At 39.2% G+C, this 17,501-nt stretch overlaps 1 protein-coding gene across 2 annotated transcripts in view; it reads right to left on the bottom strand.

The window, feature by feature from the left end:
* Positions 1 to 17,501, bottom strand: part of LOC146318895 (serine/threonine-protein kinase PAK 3) — a 42,281-nt gene continuing 24,780 nt past the window's right edge. Inside the window, exons 5-16 of one of the 2 annotated variants that reach the window (XM_084731103.1) lie at positions 17,106 to 17,143; positions 12,090 to 12,152; positions 9,492 to 9,647; positions 9,233 to 9,407; positions 7,831 to 7,894; positions 6,211 to 6,259; positions 5,976 to 6,088; positions 4,200 to 4,317; positions 3,897 to 3,996; positions 3,465 to 3,661; positions 3,220 to 3,357; positions 1 to 1,830 (exon numbers count right to left, since the gene is read on the bottom strand). In XM_084731103.1, coding sequence (XP_084587229.1) covers positions 1,741 to 1,830; positions 3,220 to 3,357; positions 3,465 to 3,661; positions 3,897 to 3,996; positions 4,200 to 4,317; positions 5,976 to 6,088; positions 6,211 to 6,259; positions 7,831 to 7,894; positions 9,233 to 9,407; positions 9,492 to 9,647; positions 12,090 to 12,152; positions 17,106 to 17,143 — 1,301 coding nt within the window. In that variant the 3' untranslated portion in view covers positions 1 to 1,740. The remainder of the gene's footprint in view (positions 1,831 to 3,219; positions 3,358 to 3,464; positions 3,662 to 3,896; positions 3,997 to 4,199; positions 4,318 to 5,975; positions 6,089 to 6,210; positions 6,260 to 7,830; positions 7,895 to 9,232; positions 9,408 to 9,491; positions 9,648 to 12,089; positions 12,153 to 17,105; positions 17,144 to 17,501) is intronic. The other variant, XM_084731104.1, reaches the window with a different exon arrangement.

The raw sequence follows: 17,501 nt of genomic DNA on the forward strand, positions 1-17,501 counted from the left end.
TGCTGGATTTTAAAACTAATTCTGATTTACAACATAAAGATGATAAAGAAAGCCACACATGCTGAAGATCTATGGATAATCCTGTTTGACGTGCTTGTATGCAGTGAATGCTACAGTTTATGTATGCACTAATTCATGCTGGCACCATTTTATAGTTATTATAATAATTTCTGAACAGTGTTCAATACCAAATGTTGATTTAAATGTATGACAGATCATCCACAAGTCAGCGGAATCAAGTTTCTCGCATCACAAAAATGACAACCCCAACAACTGAATATGTAACACCTCCCAATGTTACATGTATAAAGGACCAGTGTGTAGGATTTAGAGGCATCTAGCAGTGAACTTGCAGATTGCAAACACCTTGTCTTTCTTATGTGTAAGAACCTGCGGTGGCCGCAAAACCCACAAAAAAAGTTAAAGACTGCAGTGAAGCCAGTGTTTGGTTTATCCATTTTAGCCTGCTGTAGAAACATGGCAGTTCAAAGTGGCGGGCTCCATGGAAGAGCACTCATGCCCGCTGCAGGTATAAACGGCTCATTCTAAGGTAACAATAATACAATTATTCTTATTTTCAGGTGATCACACCCTAATGAAAACATACTTATGAGTATTATATTCCATTTCTGCTGATAAATAATTGTAAATCTTACACACTGGACCTTTAAAATAATCTGTATGCGTGATCTACAGTTGGGTCACTTTAATTATAGATGCTGCATTACAGTTCTGTGAATTCAATGTTTTATGTAGGCAAAATGTGCACCAGCAGTATTTCAATATTAAGAAATATAATATTGAATATTCAGAGGATTGAAGCTGATACATGTAGCCAGTTTTAGATAGAAAATAAACAAATGAACTGCAGCTTATCTAAACTCCAGTGAGTCTACAACAGAGACCGAAATACGAGACCCGTATCTCTTCACCAACATGAGGTGGATTAATGAAAGATAGATTTAAAGCTGGCATAGGTCATGTGAAATTATTCCTGACTGTTTCCCCTGTAGCTGCACCCCTACACACACTCACACAGATACACACACACATAAATATGCCACCTCGAGATGTGACGATCTGCAGAGGAGCAGCGGTGTTTCTCCATAGAGCCATATAGTCATGCAGGCAAAGGTTGGGTCCCAGAGTCACTCTCTCACATCAGCTGGTCACTGCAGGTGCACGTGTGGCCTGATTGTGCTCCATGGAAGGCGTAGGGGAAAGGAAACCAAGCCTAAAGCCGGGCGGGGAAGGAATCACGTACAGGCTCTTTAGTGTTGTCAGTTTCTTCTTCTTTTTGATTCTTTCACCGTTTTTCTTAGTTTGGGGAGCGACTGCTGCCAAACAAGACATATGACACAAAGAGATGTGCACAGTTTGTGCACACACACACACGCACACCCACCCATACACACACACACACACACACACACACACACACACACACACACACTTGTGATGGACTGCTCTACATGTACAGAGTGCTGGAGAAGTAAACGAGGAGGCAAGGTCTGTTCAGCAGCATGGGCCGAGAGGCTGCAAGGCCAGATGTCCGTCCTACATATGAGGCCTGGGGGTCTTTTGTCCTTGTGTTGTCACTGTAAGTCACACAAACCCCCCCCCCTCCTTGTGCCGTCGCTGTCACGTCACCCACCACCCATACACCCAAGCCCCTGCCCCCATGACTGCACACATCACAGGCAGGGCTCCAGCCTCAGGTGGGGACAGAGGGCACACACCCTAGCGACTGCTATTCTTTATGGCTTCCTTCGCAGCTACAATCAGAGGCGTCAGGCTGGATAGAGGCTTCGCCAGCTTGAGGAAGGAATGCTGCAGAGGACAGGAAGGAGAAAAAAATTTAGATATGGAGCTGAAAAGATATGGATACAGATTTAGAATTATAGATAGCTGACATTTAGTGATGATTTGGTGTCACCTGCAGGACATGAAGAGCAGGAGAGACTGCTGGGAGATTGAGGGCCTTTTCACACCTTGTATACTTTTGATGTGATTAGTTTTGGTTTCACATTGCAATTATACAAGTGCACTAACAAACTATACTTGACATATCTACGTCCTGTCGCCATCAGCCACGTGAGGTACGTCTCCCTGAACTACTTACAACCGATTGGTTTGTAGCGGGGCGTGCATCTGGTGTCGGTGTGTTGTCAAATCAATTTAATTCATCTCTCTCTCATCCTCTTGAAAAAAAATAGAAAAGTGTCACAACTGTTGTGAGCATTTTCTATCTGACTCTTTATGAAATCAAGAGACAGAATGTCAGTTGAACATTTGGTCTCCTCCTCTCCTTATGCACAACCATGGCTCTTTTTTTTTTTCCCCTTTTTCTGGTTCTCATGATAGCTTGCCAGAAATTCCTGTAATTGGATTGAAAGCCTCAACCATCGAAAAAAATGTTTTCACACTAAAAACTAGTAGTGTAACAGAACACAGTTGGTCCATGATCCATATGAATCACCCCACACAGTTTAGCATGCATGTGAACCACAGACTAAATTTAACCATCTTAGTGTCAAATACAGTTTTACTGCCGCTGTTTTTTTGTTCATATTTATTTTATTTACTTATTTTCTTTGGCGGATCCAAAACATAATCCGATCTGTGACTCAAAACTGCGAAACAATCCATAATGTTGAGTTTTGTGATCTGTTCCCAAGTACTATGAACAAATCAAGTTCAATTTGATCCGAACCGCGACCACCGCCTTCGGTCTGACCCAGGTTCTGGTTGTTTGATCCAGACGGTGGTTTCACACCTGTCCTTTTGGTTCAAATCAAACTGAAAAGTCCAAAAGTCAACAAAATGATAGTGTGAAAGGGCCCTTACAAGCACCCTATATCTATATTATTAAGCATGAATCATCAATATCATTATTAAACATCAAGGTATTTTTGGTTTTATGTATTCTGCAACATGGTCCTGAAAATCCTGGAGATATTATTGAAGGCAAGATCTACTACTTTTTTGCTCAAAAAAAAAAAAAGTAATAGATGGCATCAGAACTTTGAGTGTGCAGTTTTCACCTGTTTCGATATCTTACTGCAAGCCAGCATCTAACTGAAGTATTTGTGCATTTCCTTCTGACTGATTAACACAATAGCATAACATAATTCTTTAGATGTAGAATAAATAACATGTTGCAAAATTGTGAGTACATGCATGCATGTATGTTTATTGAGGACTGAGTTCGGGGTCTACCTGGAGCAGCTCCTTGGCGGAGCCTCTGCGGTCCACATCCATCTCCAAACAGCGATTGAGGAAGTCTCTGAACACAGACGACAGCCTCTCGGGGTTCTGCAGCTCTGGAGTCCCATTGGTAGCTATCAGATACAGCGCCTGCAGAGATGGATGAGGTCAAACAAACTGTCAGATGAGGGCACCACAAAAATCTACTCGAATACTGTACGATCTGTAACATCATGAACCCTGTGTCTGTGTCTCACCCTGAGTGGATTTTCATTCAGGTAGGGCGGTTCTCCCTCAACCATTTCTATCGCCATGATTCCCAGAGACCAGATATCAACTTTAGGGCCATAGGCCTTTCGAGTCACCACCTCCGGTGCCATCCAGTAGGGTGTTCCCACCATCGTGCTGCGCTTGTTCTGTTCTGGAGTGATCTGAGCACAGAAGCCAAAGTCGGCTGCAGAGGGACACAGAGGGTGAGAGGTGCAGTGGTGTGTTACATTCTTTGTTTAAATTCTGCTTTAGCACGTTAAACACAGTTTTTACTTTGCATTTACCCATTTAATTAAATGGTCTTTCATTTACCATCTCTCAAACTCTCTCTCTCTCAGAAAGGGTGTGTTTTACTTTAATTCTACCACACAAAAACCAATGACAAATTTATATGTTTGAATAAAAAAGTGAAGACTTACTGAGCTTGACAGATCCGTCCATACCCAAGAGGATGTTGTCACTTTTTATATCTCTATGGATCACCTGGTTGGAGTGTAGGAAGTCCAGGGCTTGAAGACACTGAGGAGACAGAAAAAATCTTTGAAATAAAAAAGAGAAACCTGTACTAAACATACACACATTTGGGCAGTCGTTGTTTTCTTAGCTGGGTGTTAAAATGTTTGTCCAGATGTCTGCATGTGTCCACCTGAACATTTGGGTCAGATCATCGGAGCCACAGGAGTAGTGGGTGATACTGCTGATGTCTAAACTTGGCTTCTTACCTCTCTGCAGACTGCAGCAATCTGGCCCTCGTCCATGCAGGTCTCAGTCACTACATCTGTCAACGAGCCACCAGCCAAGTACTCCATCACCACCCATAGCTCATCTCCTACTAAGTAACTAAAAAAGCAAGAAAGAGGAAGTTCTTATGGTTTTAGTGTGATGTGGGGTTTTCAGTTCAGTACTTGACTTGACAAATCAATAATGAAGGCATACTGGTTGCTACAAACACAGAGAATGAGAACAAAACTGTCCAAGAAAAGGAGCACAGAGAAGAATCTTTACGGTTTGTACTTTATGATGCAGAGTCAGGTACAACACACACTGGCAGAAAAACTGCTGTAGTGAAATCTGAAAGCTGAGTGGATCAGACATTAAAAAGTTTAAAGAAACTGAGTGGTCATGTAGTTAAATTCTTCTGTTGTACAACAGTAGGTGGCAGTGATGCACCTCAACATGAATTCTGATGACCATTAAAAGGCAAAAGGAGGAAGAAGAAGGAGAAGAAGAAGAAAAAGGATCTGAAAAGGAGGCTCAGGCGATCCCTCAATGTCATTATGGTAACAACGTGCAATGACCTTGTCCAAGTTTAGACCATAAATCTGTTGCTATTGGCAAATTAACATTAGATAAATTCAGACTGCTGCCTGAGTTCATTTTTAGAGTGTTATGAGTGTTTTTATATGGACCTTGTTTTCCATATCATGTAAATATGTTCAGGGAAAGATTATGTATAAAACTACCAATGCTGAAATGATCTGTTTAACTGATTAAATGATTAGAAAAGAAATTAACAAGAACTTTGCAATAAATTGTCCTTTAGGAAGCAAAAATGTCAAACATTTGCTGGTTTCAGCCTTTTCAAACATGAGGATTTACTGTTTGTCTCCCTATTACATAACAGGAAATTGAATATCTTTAAACAATGTGAAGACGTCACCTTGGGCTGCGATGTGATAGCCTTGAAATTTTTCAGAATCTAACAATCTCTCAAGAGAAGTTGAGATGGAATGAAAAATGCCTTTTTAACCCTTTTAGATTACATCCCTGGTCATATTGTGCATCTATTTATCAATATATGCCTAAAAAAAAAACAAAAAAAACTTTTTGTGTTTTCTTATGTTCAGAGTTATCTGTACTTTCTATTACTGACATTTTCAAAGCAAAATCATTACTTTAGCCTTTATGCATTTGAGGGGAATTATTCATTTCTCTTTTGCATAATTTTGTGCTGCTTTTCCAACATTAAGACCACTTTCAACCTAAACGGACCGGAAGGAAGACAGTTCCGTTGTGTATCCATCCATGCATATCACGCATGACAAAAAGACAAAAATGAGGTGAAAGACATAACAAGATGAAAAAGAACGAATGAGAATGAGACTCAGCTGCTGAGAAAAGCTGAGTTTCAGTTCACTTTGCACAGAAACAGCCAGCACAAATGTCTTTTTGTTTGCTTTTTACTTTTATACTTTGAGAAAATTTTAGAGCCTGTACTTTTTTACTTTCACTTGACTTAATAAGTTGAATCAGTACTTTCTACTTTTAGTTTTTTTTAACATAAGTATCTGTACCTCTACCTGTATACATCAATCAGTCCTCAAGTTTTAGTGGCTAAGATTCATTCGTTTGCTAGCTAGCAGCAGCATGGTATGTCGGGTTATATAAACATTCCAAAGCAAGATACTCTTGAAATACTGTTTCATCCATAAACAGGCCTTGACCTCAGGTTCACATTCATTGCTGCGTGAACTGTGACCCTGCGTGTGAAAACTGACCTGTCCAGGTAGTTCACTATGTTGGAGTTTTTGTTTTCCCTCATCACCAAGATCTCATTGATGATGAGTTCTTTCTTGGGCTGCTGCTGCAAGTTCATCTGCTTGATGGCCACCTGAGAAAACATACAAGGAATCTGTGGCTCAGAACAAAAGTAAGCCTGATGGCTTAGCATGGAGAAAAGAAATAATATGCAGCATGTGAACGTTGTTTCATTGACATTAGACTCTGACTTACCTCTTGGCCGGTTGCTATGTCGATGGCAGTGTACACAGTGCCGGACGCTCTGGTGAAACACAAGATCAAAAATCACATTAATGAACCATGTAAGTGTCTAAAACTTATTCCTGGACACTGATAATCATAAGAAAAATACATTTAATTTTTCCTAAACTCCAACAAATTCACCATTCAGCTGAGTGTTAGGTTTTTTTCAAGTTATAACTGTTGGGCTCCACAGATAAAATAGTAATCTAAAAAGAAAACCAAACTCTGCTGGGATTATAAGGATATAATTAGTAGGGTTGAGCGAGTACTTCCACTATGAATGATGTACTTTATACAAGTATGTGTCATCATAGTAAAATGTGTTAATATATTGATGAAGGAAAATCCTTATTGGGTAGCTAATCAGCTACTGCATGTAGGTCACTTGCTCTTGTGATCAAAAGTAAGTATGTTAACATTGCTAAATGGCCTAAATTCAAACTTTACAGATGCCAGAGAATTTAAGGGTATAAAATGTAAGAATTTGCCACCTAATTCATACAAACAAATAGGGGTCAGCATATCACTAGAGTAACCATTAACTGCTGTTAACTGCAGCTGTCATAGTAGCTGCCATTAGCTAGTCAGAGCAGTCAGTAATGCAGCTTACTAGCAGTCGTATTAGCCAACTTGAGTCTGCTCCAATGAGCTCCGGGGAAGTGTTGGTGTTTACACTGCTAGCACTGGAGTTGGACTGCTGGGAGGACGACCCAGCAGAAAATGCTGGTGGGGACTAGTGCTGGAATGAGCCTTGAAACCAGAGCCATGCGAGTGAGCACTCGAACCAGGCTCAGCAGCCTCCCGGTGAACAAGGCCAGGCGGGGCTGAAGAAAACCTCTGATGGATGGTGGGTAATTTTGGTTATTTTATAATGTTTTTAACTAAAATTCTTACAAATTGCACCAGACATACTGTACAGTATGTGATGATTTGAACACAGAAACTGCACTGCCATTAAATTACCTTAGCAGTGATGAGCAAACACTGGATCCGCAGAAAATTTATGCTTTCCAACAGTTGGTCAAAGGAATGGTATGCAGCCATTCTGTCCTTATTTGGAAGTGTAACTCATGATACAGAAAAACCTTCAGCTGTGAATTCAGGCCTCTGGTCGTTCTTTCATTCTCTTGCTGCCAACTACACCTGTGTACTGTCAGACACTATGAATAATGAAGCACAGTTCCTACTACTAATAAGTTACAGATAACCCGGCCAGCAGAGAGTAAATAGACTGTTATCCGCTGTTTAAGATAGGAGCTTCCTGATCAAATATGGAAATAGAGAGCATGAGCAGATAACAACCACAGTTTTTATCTTCGCAGATGTGAACAGAGAGAGTGACAGAAAAGCAGCAGCTTTTAAAAACAGGGAGAGATGGCTGAGCTAATCTAGCCTCTGGCCATTTCAGGATACAGTTCTCATTTCCTCTCTACTTAGTTTTCTCCCAGTCATTCAACCCAACCCTCCCACTGCCTCTGCCTCACTATAGTGGTCGCCACAGCTCCATTTCTCCCGGCAAGACTGACTGCTGCTGAAATTGCTCTATTTCAATAACTGTGACGACTGCTTTATGATCACAGATGGACTCACCCTTGTCCTATTTTCTCGAAGCGTGTGTACTTCTTTTTGGGATCCCCCACGCTCACAATACTCCCTGAGTCAGAAAGAAAGCAGATATATAATGATTGAGCTTGTGTGGGCACACACAGCCATGACGGCCTTCACGCAAACACAAACACACAAAAAAAAACGTCATTGGAATAGAAAGACAGGAAAGGTTCTGACTTTCTAGTTCAGACATATCCTGTCTCATAATTTATGACACATGCTAGTAATTTGGGAGGCCACAAGTAATGGGAAAAAGCACTTCTTTATCCAGTTTGATTACATTAGTACACCTTGTCCTTTTGCCTAATTTTTTAAAACACACAGAGTTGATGCAGTAGAAGTAATATGTGGAAAACAGCCGCTGGAAAACAAATACCCAGCCTGTCTTCTTCTGAATCACCACACAGGGAATTATTCGACACCGAGGTCATGTCCTCAGTGTTGATTTTGGGAATGGCTGGATTTTAACCTTAGGGGAACATTGCACTCCACAATTTTGGATGATTATGATGTTTATTAGACTCCAGATCTTTAGATTTAATTATGTTTTAGGAAATTAAACATTCAAAAATAAAAATTAAAAAAAGAGAGAGAGATTTAGGATTTCCCCACCAAAACTGTTTTGAGTTTGGAGAAAGCTTTTATAATCACTTACAAATATACAATTCATAAGAAGCACAACAGAACAACTGAATGAATAACTAAACTGTGGGAAAAAAAATTAAATGATCAAAATTTTTTTTCTGTTTTGGTGCCTGTTGAAAAATGCCTTAGGACCCTGGGTTATACCAAAAAAGGTACATTTAATCTAAATTTAGTTCTAATCTGAGTTTAGCAAAACTAGTTTTAAAATGAGTAAATACAGATTTTGAATTAAGCAGAGCACTGTTGTACAAATAAAAACTAATCTCAGTTCAGTAAATCCAACTTTAGTAATGTTAACCCAAATCAAATAGAGTTTAATCAACATGGAGATGCTTGCTCACCAAACTCAAAATGAAGAATAAATAAAAACTACATTTGAGTGCTGTCATGACCTGGTAAGTACCTGGTAAACAGGACAAAATCAAGGAAACGTTCAGCTGCTCTGTATTCCTTAAACTTGCAGTTAATACTGGATCACATTTTAAATTGGAGTTTAAGACTTTTGATGCAACATAATTTAATGTAGTCTATGTTAAGAGTAAAACTAAACTGAGGTTTAAAGAAAGATATGAATTAAATGTTTCTTAATTTTAAGCTAGTTTGGTGCAACATAATTTACAGTTAAACCATGATTTAATAGGGTTTAAGACTTAATTCTTGTTGGTTCAACTCAATCTTAGTATTTCTAAAACGCTGTCCTGAAACATTTAAAAGCATGCACAGCTCTAAGCACACGTACTGAGTCTCTCCAGAATCTCCTCGTCTGTCATTTTGGACTTCTTCCTCTGGCGGTCAGTGTGCCGGTACATTGTGTTGGATGTGTTCTCCGGCTGGACTTGCGATTCTGGAGGAGTCAACACTTCTTTCACGGGGGTGGGAGGCTTTGGTGGGTCCATGACGGAGCGCGTGTAGATCTGCAGGGAGGACAGGGTCAAAGACACGCAGAGAGGACTGCAATCACGGCAGAAATATTTTCACCAATCACTGTATCAACTCACAGATTTGGTGTGCTCGGGCCGAGGTGCAATGACCGGCGGCAGTTCGTCATCATCATCCTCTTCTTCCTCCTCCTCCTCCTCTTCCTCTTCTTCCTCATCCTCCTCTTCTGACACAGGTGGAGCGATTGGGGGCTCTGACGATGATGTTTTGGCGGCCTGGAAGGTAAAGATGCAAGTGAGTGTGGACGCATGCACCATGTAGCAGCATGGAGTGAAACAAATCCTTAAAATTGTTCCAAATTAAAGAGACCTGTCTCCCCAAAATCAAAAATACATAGTTTTCCCCTGGGTTCTATTTATCCATCTATTTATCCATCTAGATCGTTTTGGTTTGAGTTGCAGAGTTTTGGAGACATTGGCTGTAATGGCTGCAGTGCTCAAAGTGCTAAAAAATAAATTTGAAAAACAACAACGTCCTTTCCAGAAATAATGACCCAATTAAACAAGATAATCCACAAACCTTGTTGTGAGCAGTTTCATATATTGTACTTTCTTTTTACCATAAAAAAAAACAACTTACCAAAACTATCTAGATTGATAAATAGCACAACAGGTAAGACGAAAAATGTATTTTTGAATTTAGGGTGAACTATCCCTTCAAACCAAATTATTTTCTCTGCAATGAGTTGTTACCACAGTGAACAGCCTGCAAACCACAGACCAGTCATATGCAGAGTTTGACTTCTGAAGAACTTTCTCTAACACACAAGCTGAAGTGATGGTGAATTATATTTAAAATTATTTGAACCATATAAGAGATTCAGGTTATCAAACATGTTATTCATGGTGACAAAAATGACCATGTCATCAACATAAACAAAATACAGTTAAAGGGATAGTTCAGATTATTTTAAATGGGGTTGTACAAGGTACTTATCAATAGTCAGTGTATTACCTACAATTGGTGGTGCCCAACTCACCCCCAGTTTGGAGAAGTAGAAAGGGGTACAAACACAGAAGACAAACAATGTACTGCTGTGAACAGGGTTAGCAGAACAACATATTTTATCCACTTACAACAAGGTCCACTTGAAAATATAATTTTAAGTGTATGCTATGTTTAGAATATTTTCACTGCCTACTGAAACTGCAGCTATATCTGCCAGATATCACTCTTACCAGGATTCATAGCTAAAACAGTCATTCTACCTCACAGAACACAGGACTTGTAGGTTAGTTAGTTCGGATTCACCAAATGCACACAATAACACAAACAAACTAACCAACCAAGGCAGTGGTAGACCAATACCTCTAGCGTTCTGTGAGGTAAGAAGTGTTTTTGACTTTGGAGTCCAGTGAGAACAATATTTGGCTGATAACTGCAGTTTCCTGTCAGAAAAGGCTGTCTGATAGTAAGGTGAAGAGGTGAAAATATTGTAAATATAAAATACAGTTAAACTGAGACAGATTTTTTTTTTGTTGGACCTTTTTAATCGTCTAAAATAAATTTTGTTGCTGACCCTGTACAGCTTCCTTGGCCGTTCTGATCTACTGTAGGCCATACATTGACTTTGGATATGTACCTCATACAACACCACTTGAAACAATCTGAACCAACACTCTAATCTGTTGTGATACTCTACCCTGTAACAGTACATCTCACATTTTGTGTAAAAGGAAACGGAAATGAATGGGGATAAATTCTCAGGAGCAATTCTGTTAGTTAGTAGTGAAGGGAAGTAATGTGAGTCCAGTGAGAGCTTGAGAGAAAGTGTTAAAAAGAGTGAGGAAGTGCCATTCAGTGCAGTTTATCTGCCGGTTTTTAAATAACAAACTGTAATTAACTGTTCTATAGGAGAAGAACATGCTGCCACATTGCAGTGATGTGCAATATGGCGATGAACTGTAAACATCCTCTTGATGTGGAAGATACCTTTTAACAAGTGTGATTAATAAGCCTCAGGCATATTTATTATGCCTAATGCTCAGCCTTTATTGCCCCCATCCAAAGCTCTGCTAGCCTTGGATCATCTTCCTCTTATGGAATGGAAACATTTCATCCATTTCCAGTCCCGTCATGCATAAATGAAGCAGTGCAGCTTAGTTCTAGTGATTAAAGGGAGAGGGTCTGGCTGAAGGAAAGTCCCAGTCCTTCATTCAGACGTGCTGGGCCGCTGACCTGCTCCAAGGAGGTGCTGGGCCAAGACTGCAGTGCAGAAATGAGTGTCTAGCTAACTGTAAGCGGTGGCATGTGTTTTTTTCTTACAGAGCCATGCGGTAATGTCTACAATGGTGATGGCACAGGCACATTATTGGCAATGTGGATCAAATTGTAAGGAATATGAGCTTATACATGCAGTTTGACAGTCATCACAACCCTCTGTGGCATGCGCCCCTGCCCTGCCATTTCAGAGACGAATGGTCCGTGAAAAAAGATAAGAGGTGCTCTTGTGGAAGTTAATAAATACATCAGAAACTAAAAGATCCAATCACACCCCCCCCTGAAAATTTCAATACAGAGAGTGATGATGCCTCTAAACTCAAATATCTGTACGCAGTTTGCATTAGCCGGTTGGCATAATCAAAATTAGGAGATCAAATTTAGCATCAAAGCCAATGCAGAGATACATCATGTGGAAAGTAATATGGAGGAGTTACCTTGTCAAATAATGCGCTGCAGGTTCTAAGGCTGACAGGAGGCCCAGACGACAGCAGTCGGTTCTGAATGTGAAGGTTGAGAATGGGAGGATTTACTCAAAACAAACCCACACAGTGCTTAAGAGTAAGTGGACTTCAGGGGGAGGGGGGGGAGGGCAGGGGTACGCTACTGAGGGATGGACGTTAGGTCCACAGATTGTCCTCCAAACACCCAACATGAGGAGAGGACATGACAGAGGCAAATCATGCCACCCGAGGACTGTCCTTGCCCAAGCCTTGAACAGATTTTCCTCTGAACTTCATGATATCTCTTTAGATAAAGAGTTCTGATCACCTTCTTGTATAAAATCTTATTTTGATCTGCTTTCTTTTGGAAGCTACAACATGGACAGTAACTTCCACATCTGTTCATGCACGCATAATGTTCTAATACCTCATAACATTTTAAAGATGCAATCTATTAGACGACCAAAATTGTGAGATTACAACTCAATTATTCTCCAGTACTTTCCTAGTATACAGATAAGCACACCCACATGGGATTAGCTCTCTTTTCCACTGTATTTGTTAGCGTTACATTGTGAAGCACACATTTTGTTAAAAAACTTACATCACTAAGTTAAAACTTGAATTTTCAATGTCACCTTGCACCACCTTAGCTGGAAGAAAATCATAGTAATTGAAGCCAATGTTGTGTAATTCACCTCAGCAGCAAGGTAAAACTAAAAAGTTGTGCTACTTATTACTGCAGGAATTCACATGGGGAAAGTTGAAGGTTTGTGGTGTTTGTGGTTGAGTTGGATATGTGAACATAACTGTTAGACAGACAAGAAAATGGTTTCACTGTTAACAAAAGAGAACGGTCACAGACCGGCTCTACAGCGCTCTGATGAAAATGAAGAGGCTGCTCTCATTCATCTGAATGGATAAATGCTGTTTCATTTTATATTACTGAACATTTTCCATTCAAATTATAACTAAAACTATTTAATGAATTAACATTACAACTAGTGTGACAATTTTTCTTGAATTGAAGAAAGGTAAAGCCTCGGTCAATAAACCCAGAGAGCTTGACCACTACTAATATAACTGTGTCCAGAACATTAAAGGCAAACTTCAATATTTTTCAACCTGGACTCTATTTCCACATGTTTTTGTGTCCAAGTGACTAATAGGAACAAAAATTGTTGGTCCAGTATTGAGTGAGATCACTGCAGCTGGCAGACAGAGAAACAGGCTGCGACATAATCCTTGTGAGCAACTGTGCACCTATGTATATCTGCTTAAAGTGCTTGTTTTGCCATTTACACTGTCAGATTATGATTCAAAGTGTCTGACAACATTAAGGAAAGGATTTTCTTTAAGAGTAAGGTCCTTTATGTTCAACCAGAAACAGCTGATTTATCACTCTTGCCAAAAGCCACTGAACTCCATTTACAGAAACAGCAATTTTACCATCATAAAACACACTTCTTTCAAACTCAACAGTGACAAAAAAAAAAAACCCTTACTGTAAACGTCTCGGCTGGTCTTTCCACTGCTTGAGCAATCACCAACCCTGGTTGTTTGAATGAAATAAACCTTTAATTCACTGCATTAGACGTGAAAATATCAGGAGAGGAGCGAGAGGGAGGTCAAAGATCAGAGAAGCAGTAGGGAGAAATAGAATATTTTCACACCTCACACAGTGAATTAAGAGTTTATTTCATTCAAACAACCAGAGTTGATGATTGTTAGAACAGTGGAAAGATGAGCCAAGACGTTTTAGATACATTTTATTACGTTTATCAAGTTAAAATGAAGTGCGTTTTTGCAACAATAAAATTACTGTTTCTGTAAATGGAGTTTGGTGGCTTTTGTAAGAGTGCTAAATAGGCTGTTTCTGTTTAAACAAAATATATCTTTATCTTATTATCTTATTTATATCTTTAAAAAAAATGTCTATCTCTGTAGCCACCCTTTACATGTTGTCAGACACTTACTGTATATATAATAACAATGAGCCTGTCGGTGGCAAAACCAAGCACTTTAACTGGACGTACTATGAAGGTGCACAATTACCCATAAGGATTACACTGCAACCTGACCAACTGCAAAAACTGTTCTCCATTAATCACAAAACATGGGAAAATAGGGTCCAGGTTGAAAAATTCCAAACTTAACGTTAAATGCTGTGAACATGAATATATGTTATATGAACAGTGGTCCAGCTGTCTGTGTTGGTTAACGGAGAGTCATGTGGTTTGAAACTCAGGAAAAACACTCAAATGAAATATCCTGGACTTCCTGGTTGGTAGTAGGACTAATATGAAATGATCAAATATAAGACTTACAGTAATTGATGACTACATAGTGGAAACTCCTAACATGTTACATAAGACAGAGTTATCAATTACTCAAAGCAGCATCAAAGACACAACAAAAAATTGAACTGAACAAAATTGATCCTGTAACACTGCCAGTTCTTCAGAAGAATTAGTAATTACTTGGACTTTTTTTCTGTTTCTGATAAAAGCAAAGTGTTTGCTTCCTGCCAAAAATATTTCTTGGGTGAGTCTACTGTCTGGTAGAGGCAGACACTGTGAACCTTATTTAGAACAGACAGCAGGGACAGAAAGTAAAGTTTAGAGGTCCTAAATTCAATTACAAGTTTTTGGTCTGACCAAAGCTTGGATTAGGATGCAATACCATGTCCCTACATGTAGCACTATTATCTGCAGTTATAAATGTAGACTAAGCTAAGGTCCAGATGAGAAATTTGAACTTAATCTTTTATCTTTCTATCCTTACTGACAAAACAAGACAACAGCAGGGCAGACATGGGCTGTAGATAAAAAGTAGCAGTGTGCACAACTCCAAATCTTGATCAGTACAACATACTGTATACTGGGTGCACAGTCATAGCAAGAATCAAAAGCACACAAAACGCCAGTCCCTAAGATTTAACATTTTTCACTGACATTTTTCTATGTATTTCTATATATTTATACTTTTGTAAGGATTAAACTACTTATTTGTCCTTGTTATATTTATATTTAGGTTACAGATTGTTTCTATTCTATTTCTCTATGCATTTTTGAAAATTCAGTGGGGCTAATAGGGTCATTAACCCCAAATTTATTTCATCCTTCACAGAAAATCCTGTGTCATACTAGGTAGTATGAGTCATCTTTTTCACAGAACTTCCATTAATCTATTTTGTATATTTTGAAGAACAGACTCATTTTTTTTAATTTTATTTTTTTTAATATTATTCCTAATTTGAGGACAGACATAATGATTTATTAATATGGTCTACAGCTCTTTTTTTGTGGTATTGTTCCAGTCTTGGGCATTCATGTGTATATACTGTTTATATTACCTTCCAGCTCATGATATTTGTTGTTTTTTCAATTTTTTTTGTAGTCACTCCCCCTTTATTAAGAGAGGCCATTTCTGATTGGTTCATTCACAGGTGCTTCCTTCACAGTTGTTTCTTATCATGTAATTATGTATTCTCTCTGCTGATTTGCATTTGAATCTCACCTGTTTACAAACTGCCATTTCTGCTGTTACATCATACTGATGATGGCTTAGACCCTACCTGTTTTTTTTGCTCTCAATAAACAAGGAAACTATTTATCAATGAGTGCCTGTGCTTTGTATGCTTTAGACATAGACTGTAACAAATTATAACATGATAAACCAAGTTGCTCGTGGAAAGCAGCCCTTCAGCTCTCAAATATTTACCTGCATTGCAGGCTAGCAGAAATTGATGTTCAAAATAATCTTACAGAGAGCATCAGGTAGCACAGGATGGGTTACAGTTTCTCTCTGAAAAAAATGAGTTTGCTTTACAGACAAAGCATTGGCACCTCTCCTGTAGTTCTGCTTGCCTGCGGCCCATCCTAGAATGAAATCTGTGGTACCGTAGCCAATAGCTGAGTCACCTCTGCAGACTGAGGACCACTGTGACAGTCCAAGGCTGAGATGCCCTCAAATACCTTCACTGGACCTGCACAACCTTTTAGTCACACTGCCACACCCACTCGCCCTTCACTGGCAAAGAGCTCTTTCTAAGCAATAGCCCTGCATTAAGTGATACCACTGTAGTTAGCCTGAGGCAGCGAATCACACTGAACAGACTTGGATTCCACTTCTTCACCCGGCTGAGCGTGTACAGGCCGAGGCATTCAAAGCATAGATTACTCTGGTCAAAGCCAGGAATGAGGTCAGCACAGCGGGAGTCCTTCTAGATGCAGTTGAGCCTCCAGTAAAGCTTGTCTATGGGTATTTCAAAATCTGGTTAAGTCGATTGGAAACATAAACAATGAGCAGCAGTAGCTCTCGCAGTGGTCACCGTCTCTGTGCAGGAACTGCAAACTGATTGGCGTGTATGCAAAATTCAGGGAATTATGCTGCATAGTGAGGGCAGTAAGCCTCTAGAGGGGAGCACACACATTTTGCCCATTAGAGGCGATGAACGTGCTAGAGAGTAACCCAGTCTATCCCAGAAATTTCCAGACGGAGTTAGTGACAGTAAAGATTTACTGCAGTGTAGTCTGAGAGGTCCAAGACAATGAAATAAAGTCCCATAATGCTGCAACTTACCTGTTAGATTATTACACTGTTAACATGCATATAAATCATGAAGCACCGTACTTCCCTCCATATATTACTTCCAAAGCAATGAAATAGTGTATGGCTAAGAACCAGAGATGGGGTTGATTTGTAATTTGAAATGTTTTACTATAATAAGCAGACAGTCATGGGGAGGTCAAAATATGCAGTACAGCAATATAATTCCTAATAAATCAGACAGAGGAGCAACCTCCAATAAAAGGGCCTTATTTAATTAACAACATTCTTATTCAATTTAAAATTGAGCATTAAATAGTGGTTAGTTATTATTAGTTGGCATGTATCTGGACAGATTATCATTTTATGGTGTTTTCTATTAACAAATAGTCATCAAAAATATTGTTTAGGCTGATAACCAACACTTGTCAAAGTAATATTAGATATAAAAGAACTCACCAGAGTGTTTGCTGCTATGTACCCATGTGCCGACTTGTCTGAAACAGAAAAGAATCATTTTTATCGAGGTTACTGAAAATCTTTTGTATCAGACATAAGAATAAATCTGAAAATTTTTGAAGCTACTACAAGGAACTTCCATATTTTGTTGATTTTAGATGCCCCTGTGGACAAAAGCAGTGGTGCTTCCCCAGCTAAAACCACAAAATATAAACTTCGAAAATCAAATTATCTTAATAAAAAATGTAAAAAGAGGCTTGTTTCACATGAGAATCTGACACGGTGGCAGGCATTAAGAAAAACTGTATAGAAATAGCCGATCTTCCTGCAGGTGGTCTTGTTAATTCATGTAGATCATATAGAGGCATCAGTAATAAACTGAAACCGTTTCATAAC

Source organism: Lutjanus erythropterus, chromosome 11, assembly GCF_056507025.1.
Source record: "Lutjanus erythropterus isolate fLutEry1 chromosome 11, fLutEry1.hap2, whole genome shotgun sequence".
NCBI classification, from domain to species: domain Eukaryota; kingdom Metazoa; phylum Chordata; class Actinopteri; order Lutjaniformes; family Lutjanidae; genus Lutjanus; species Lutjanus erythropterus.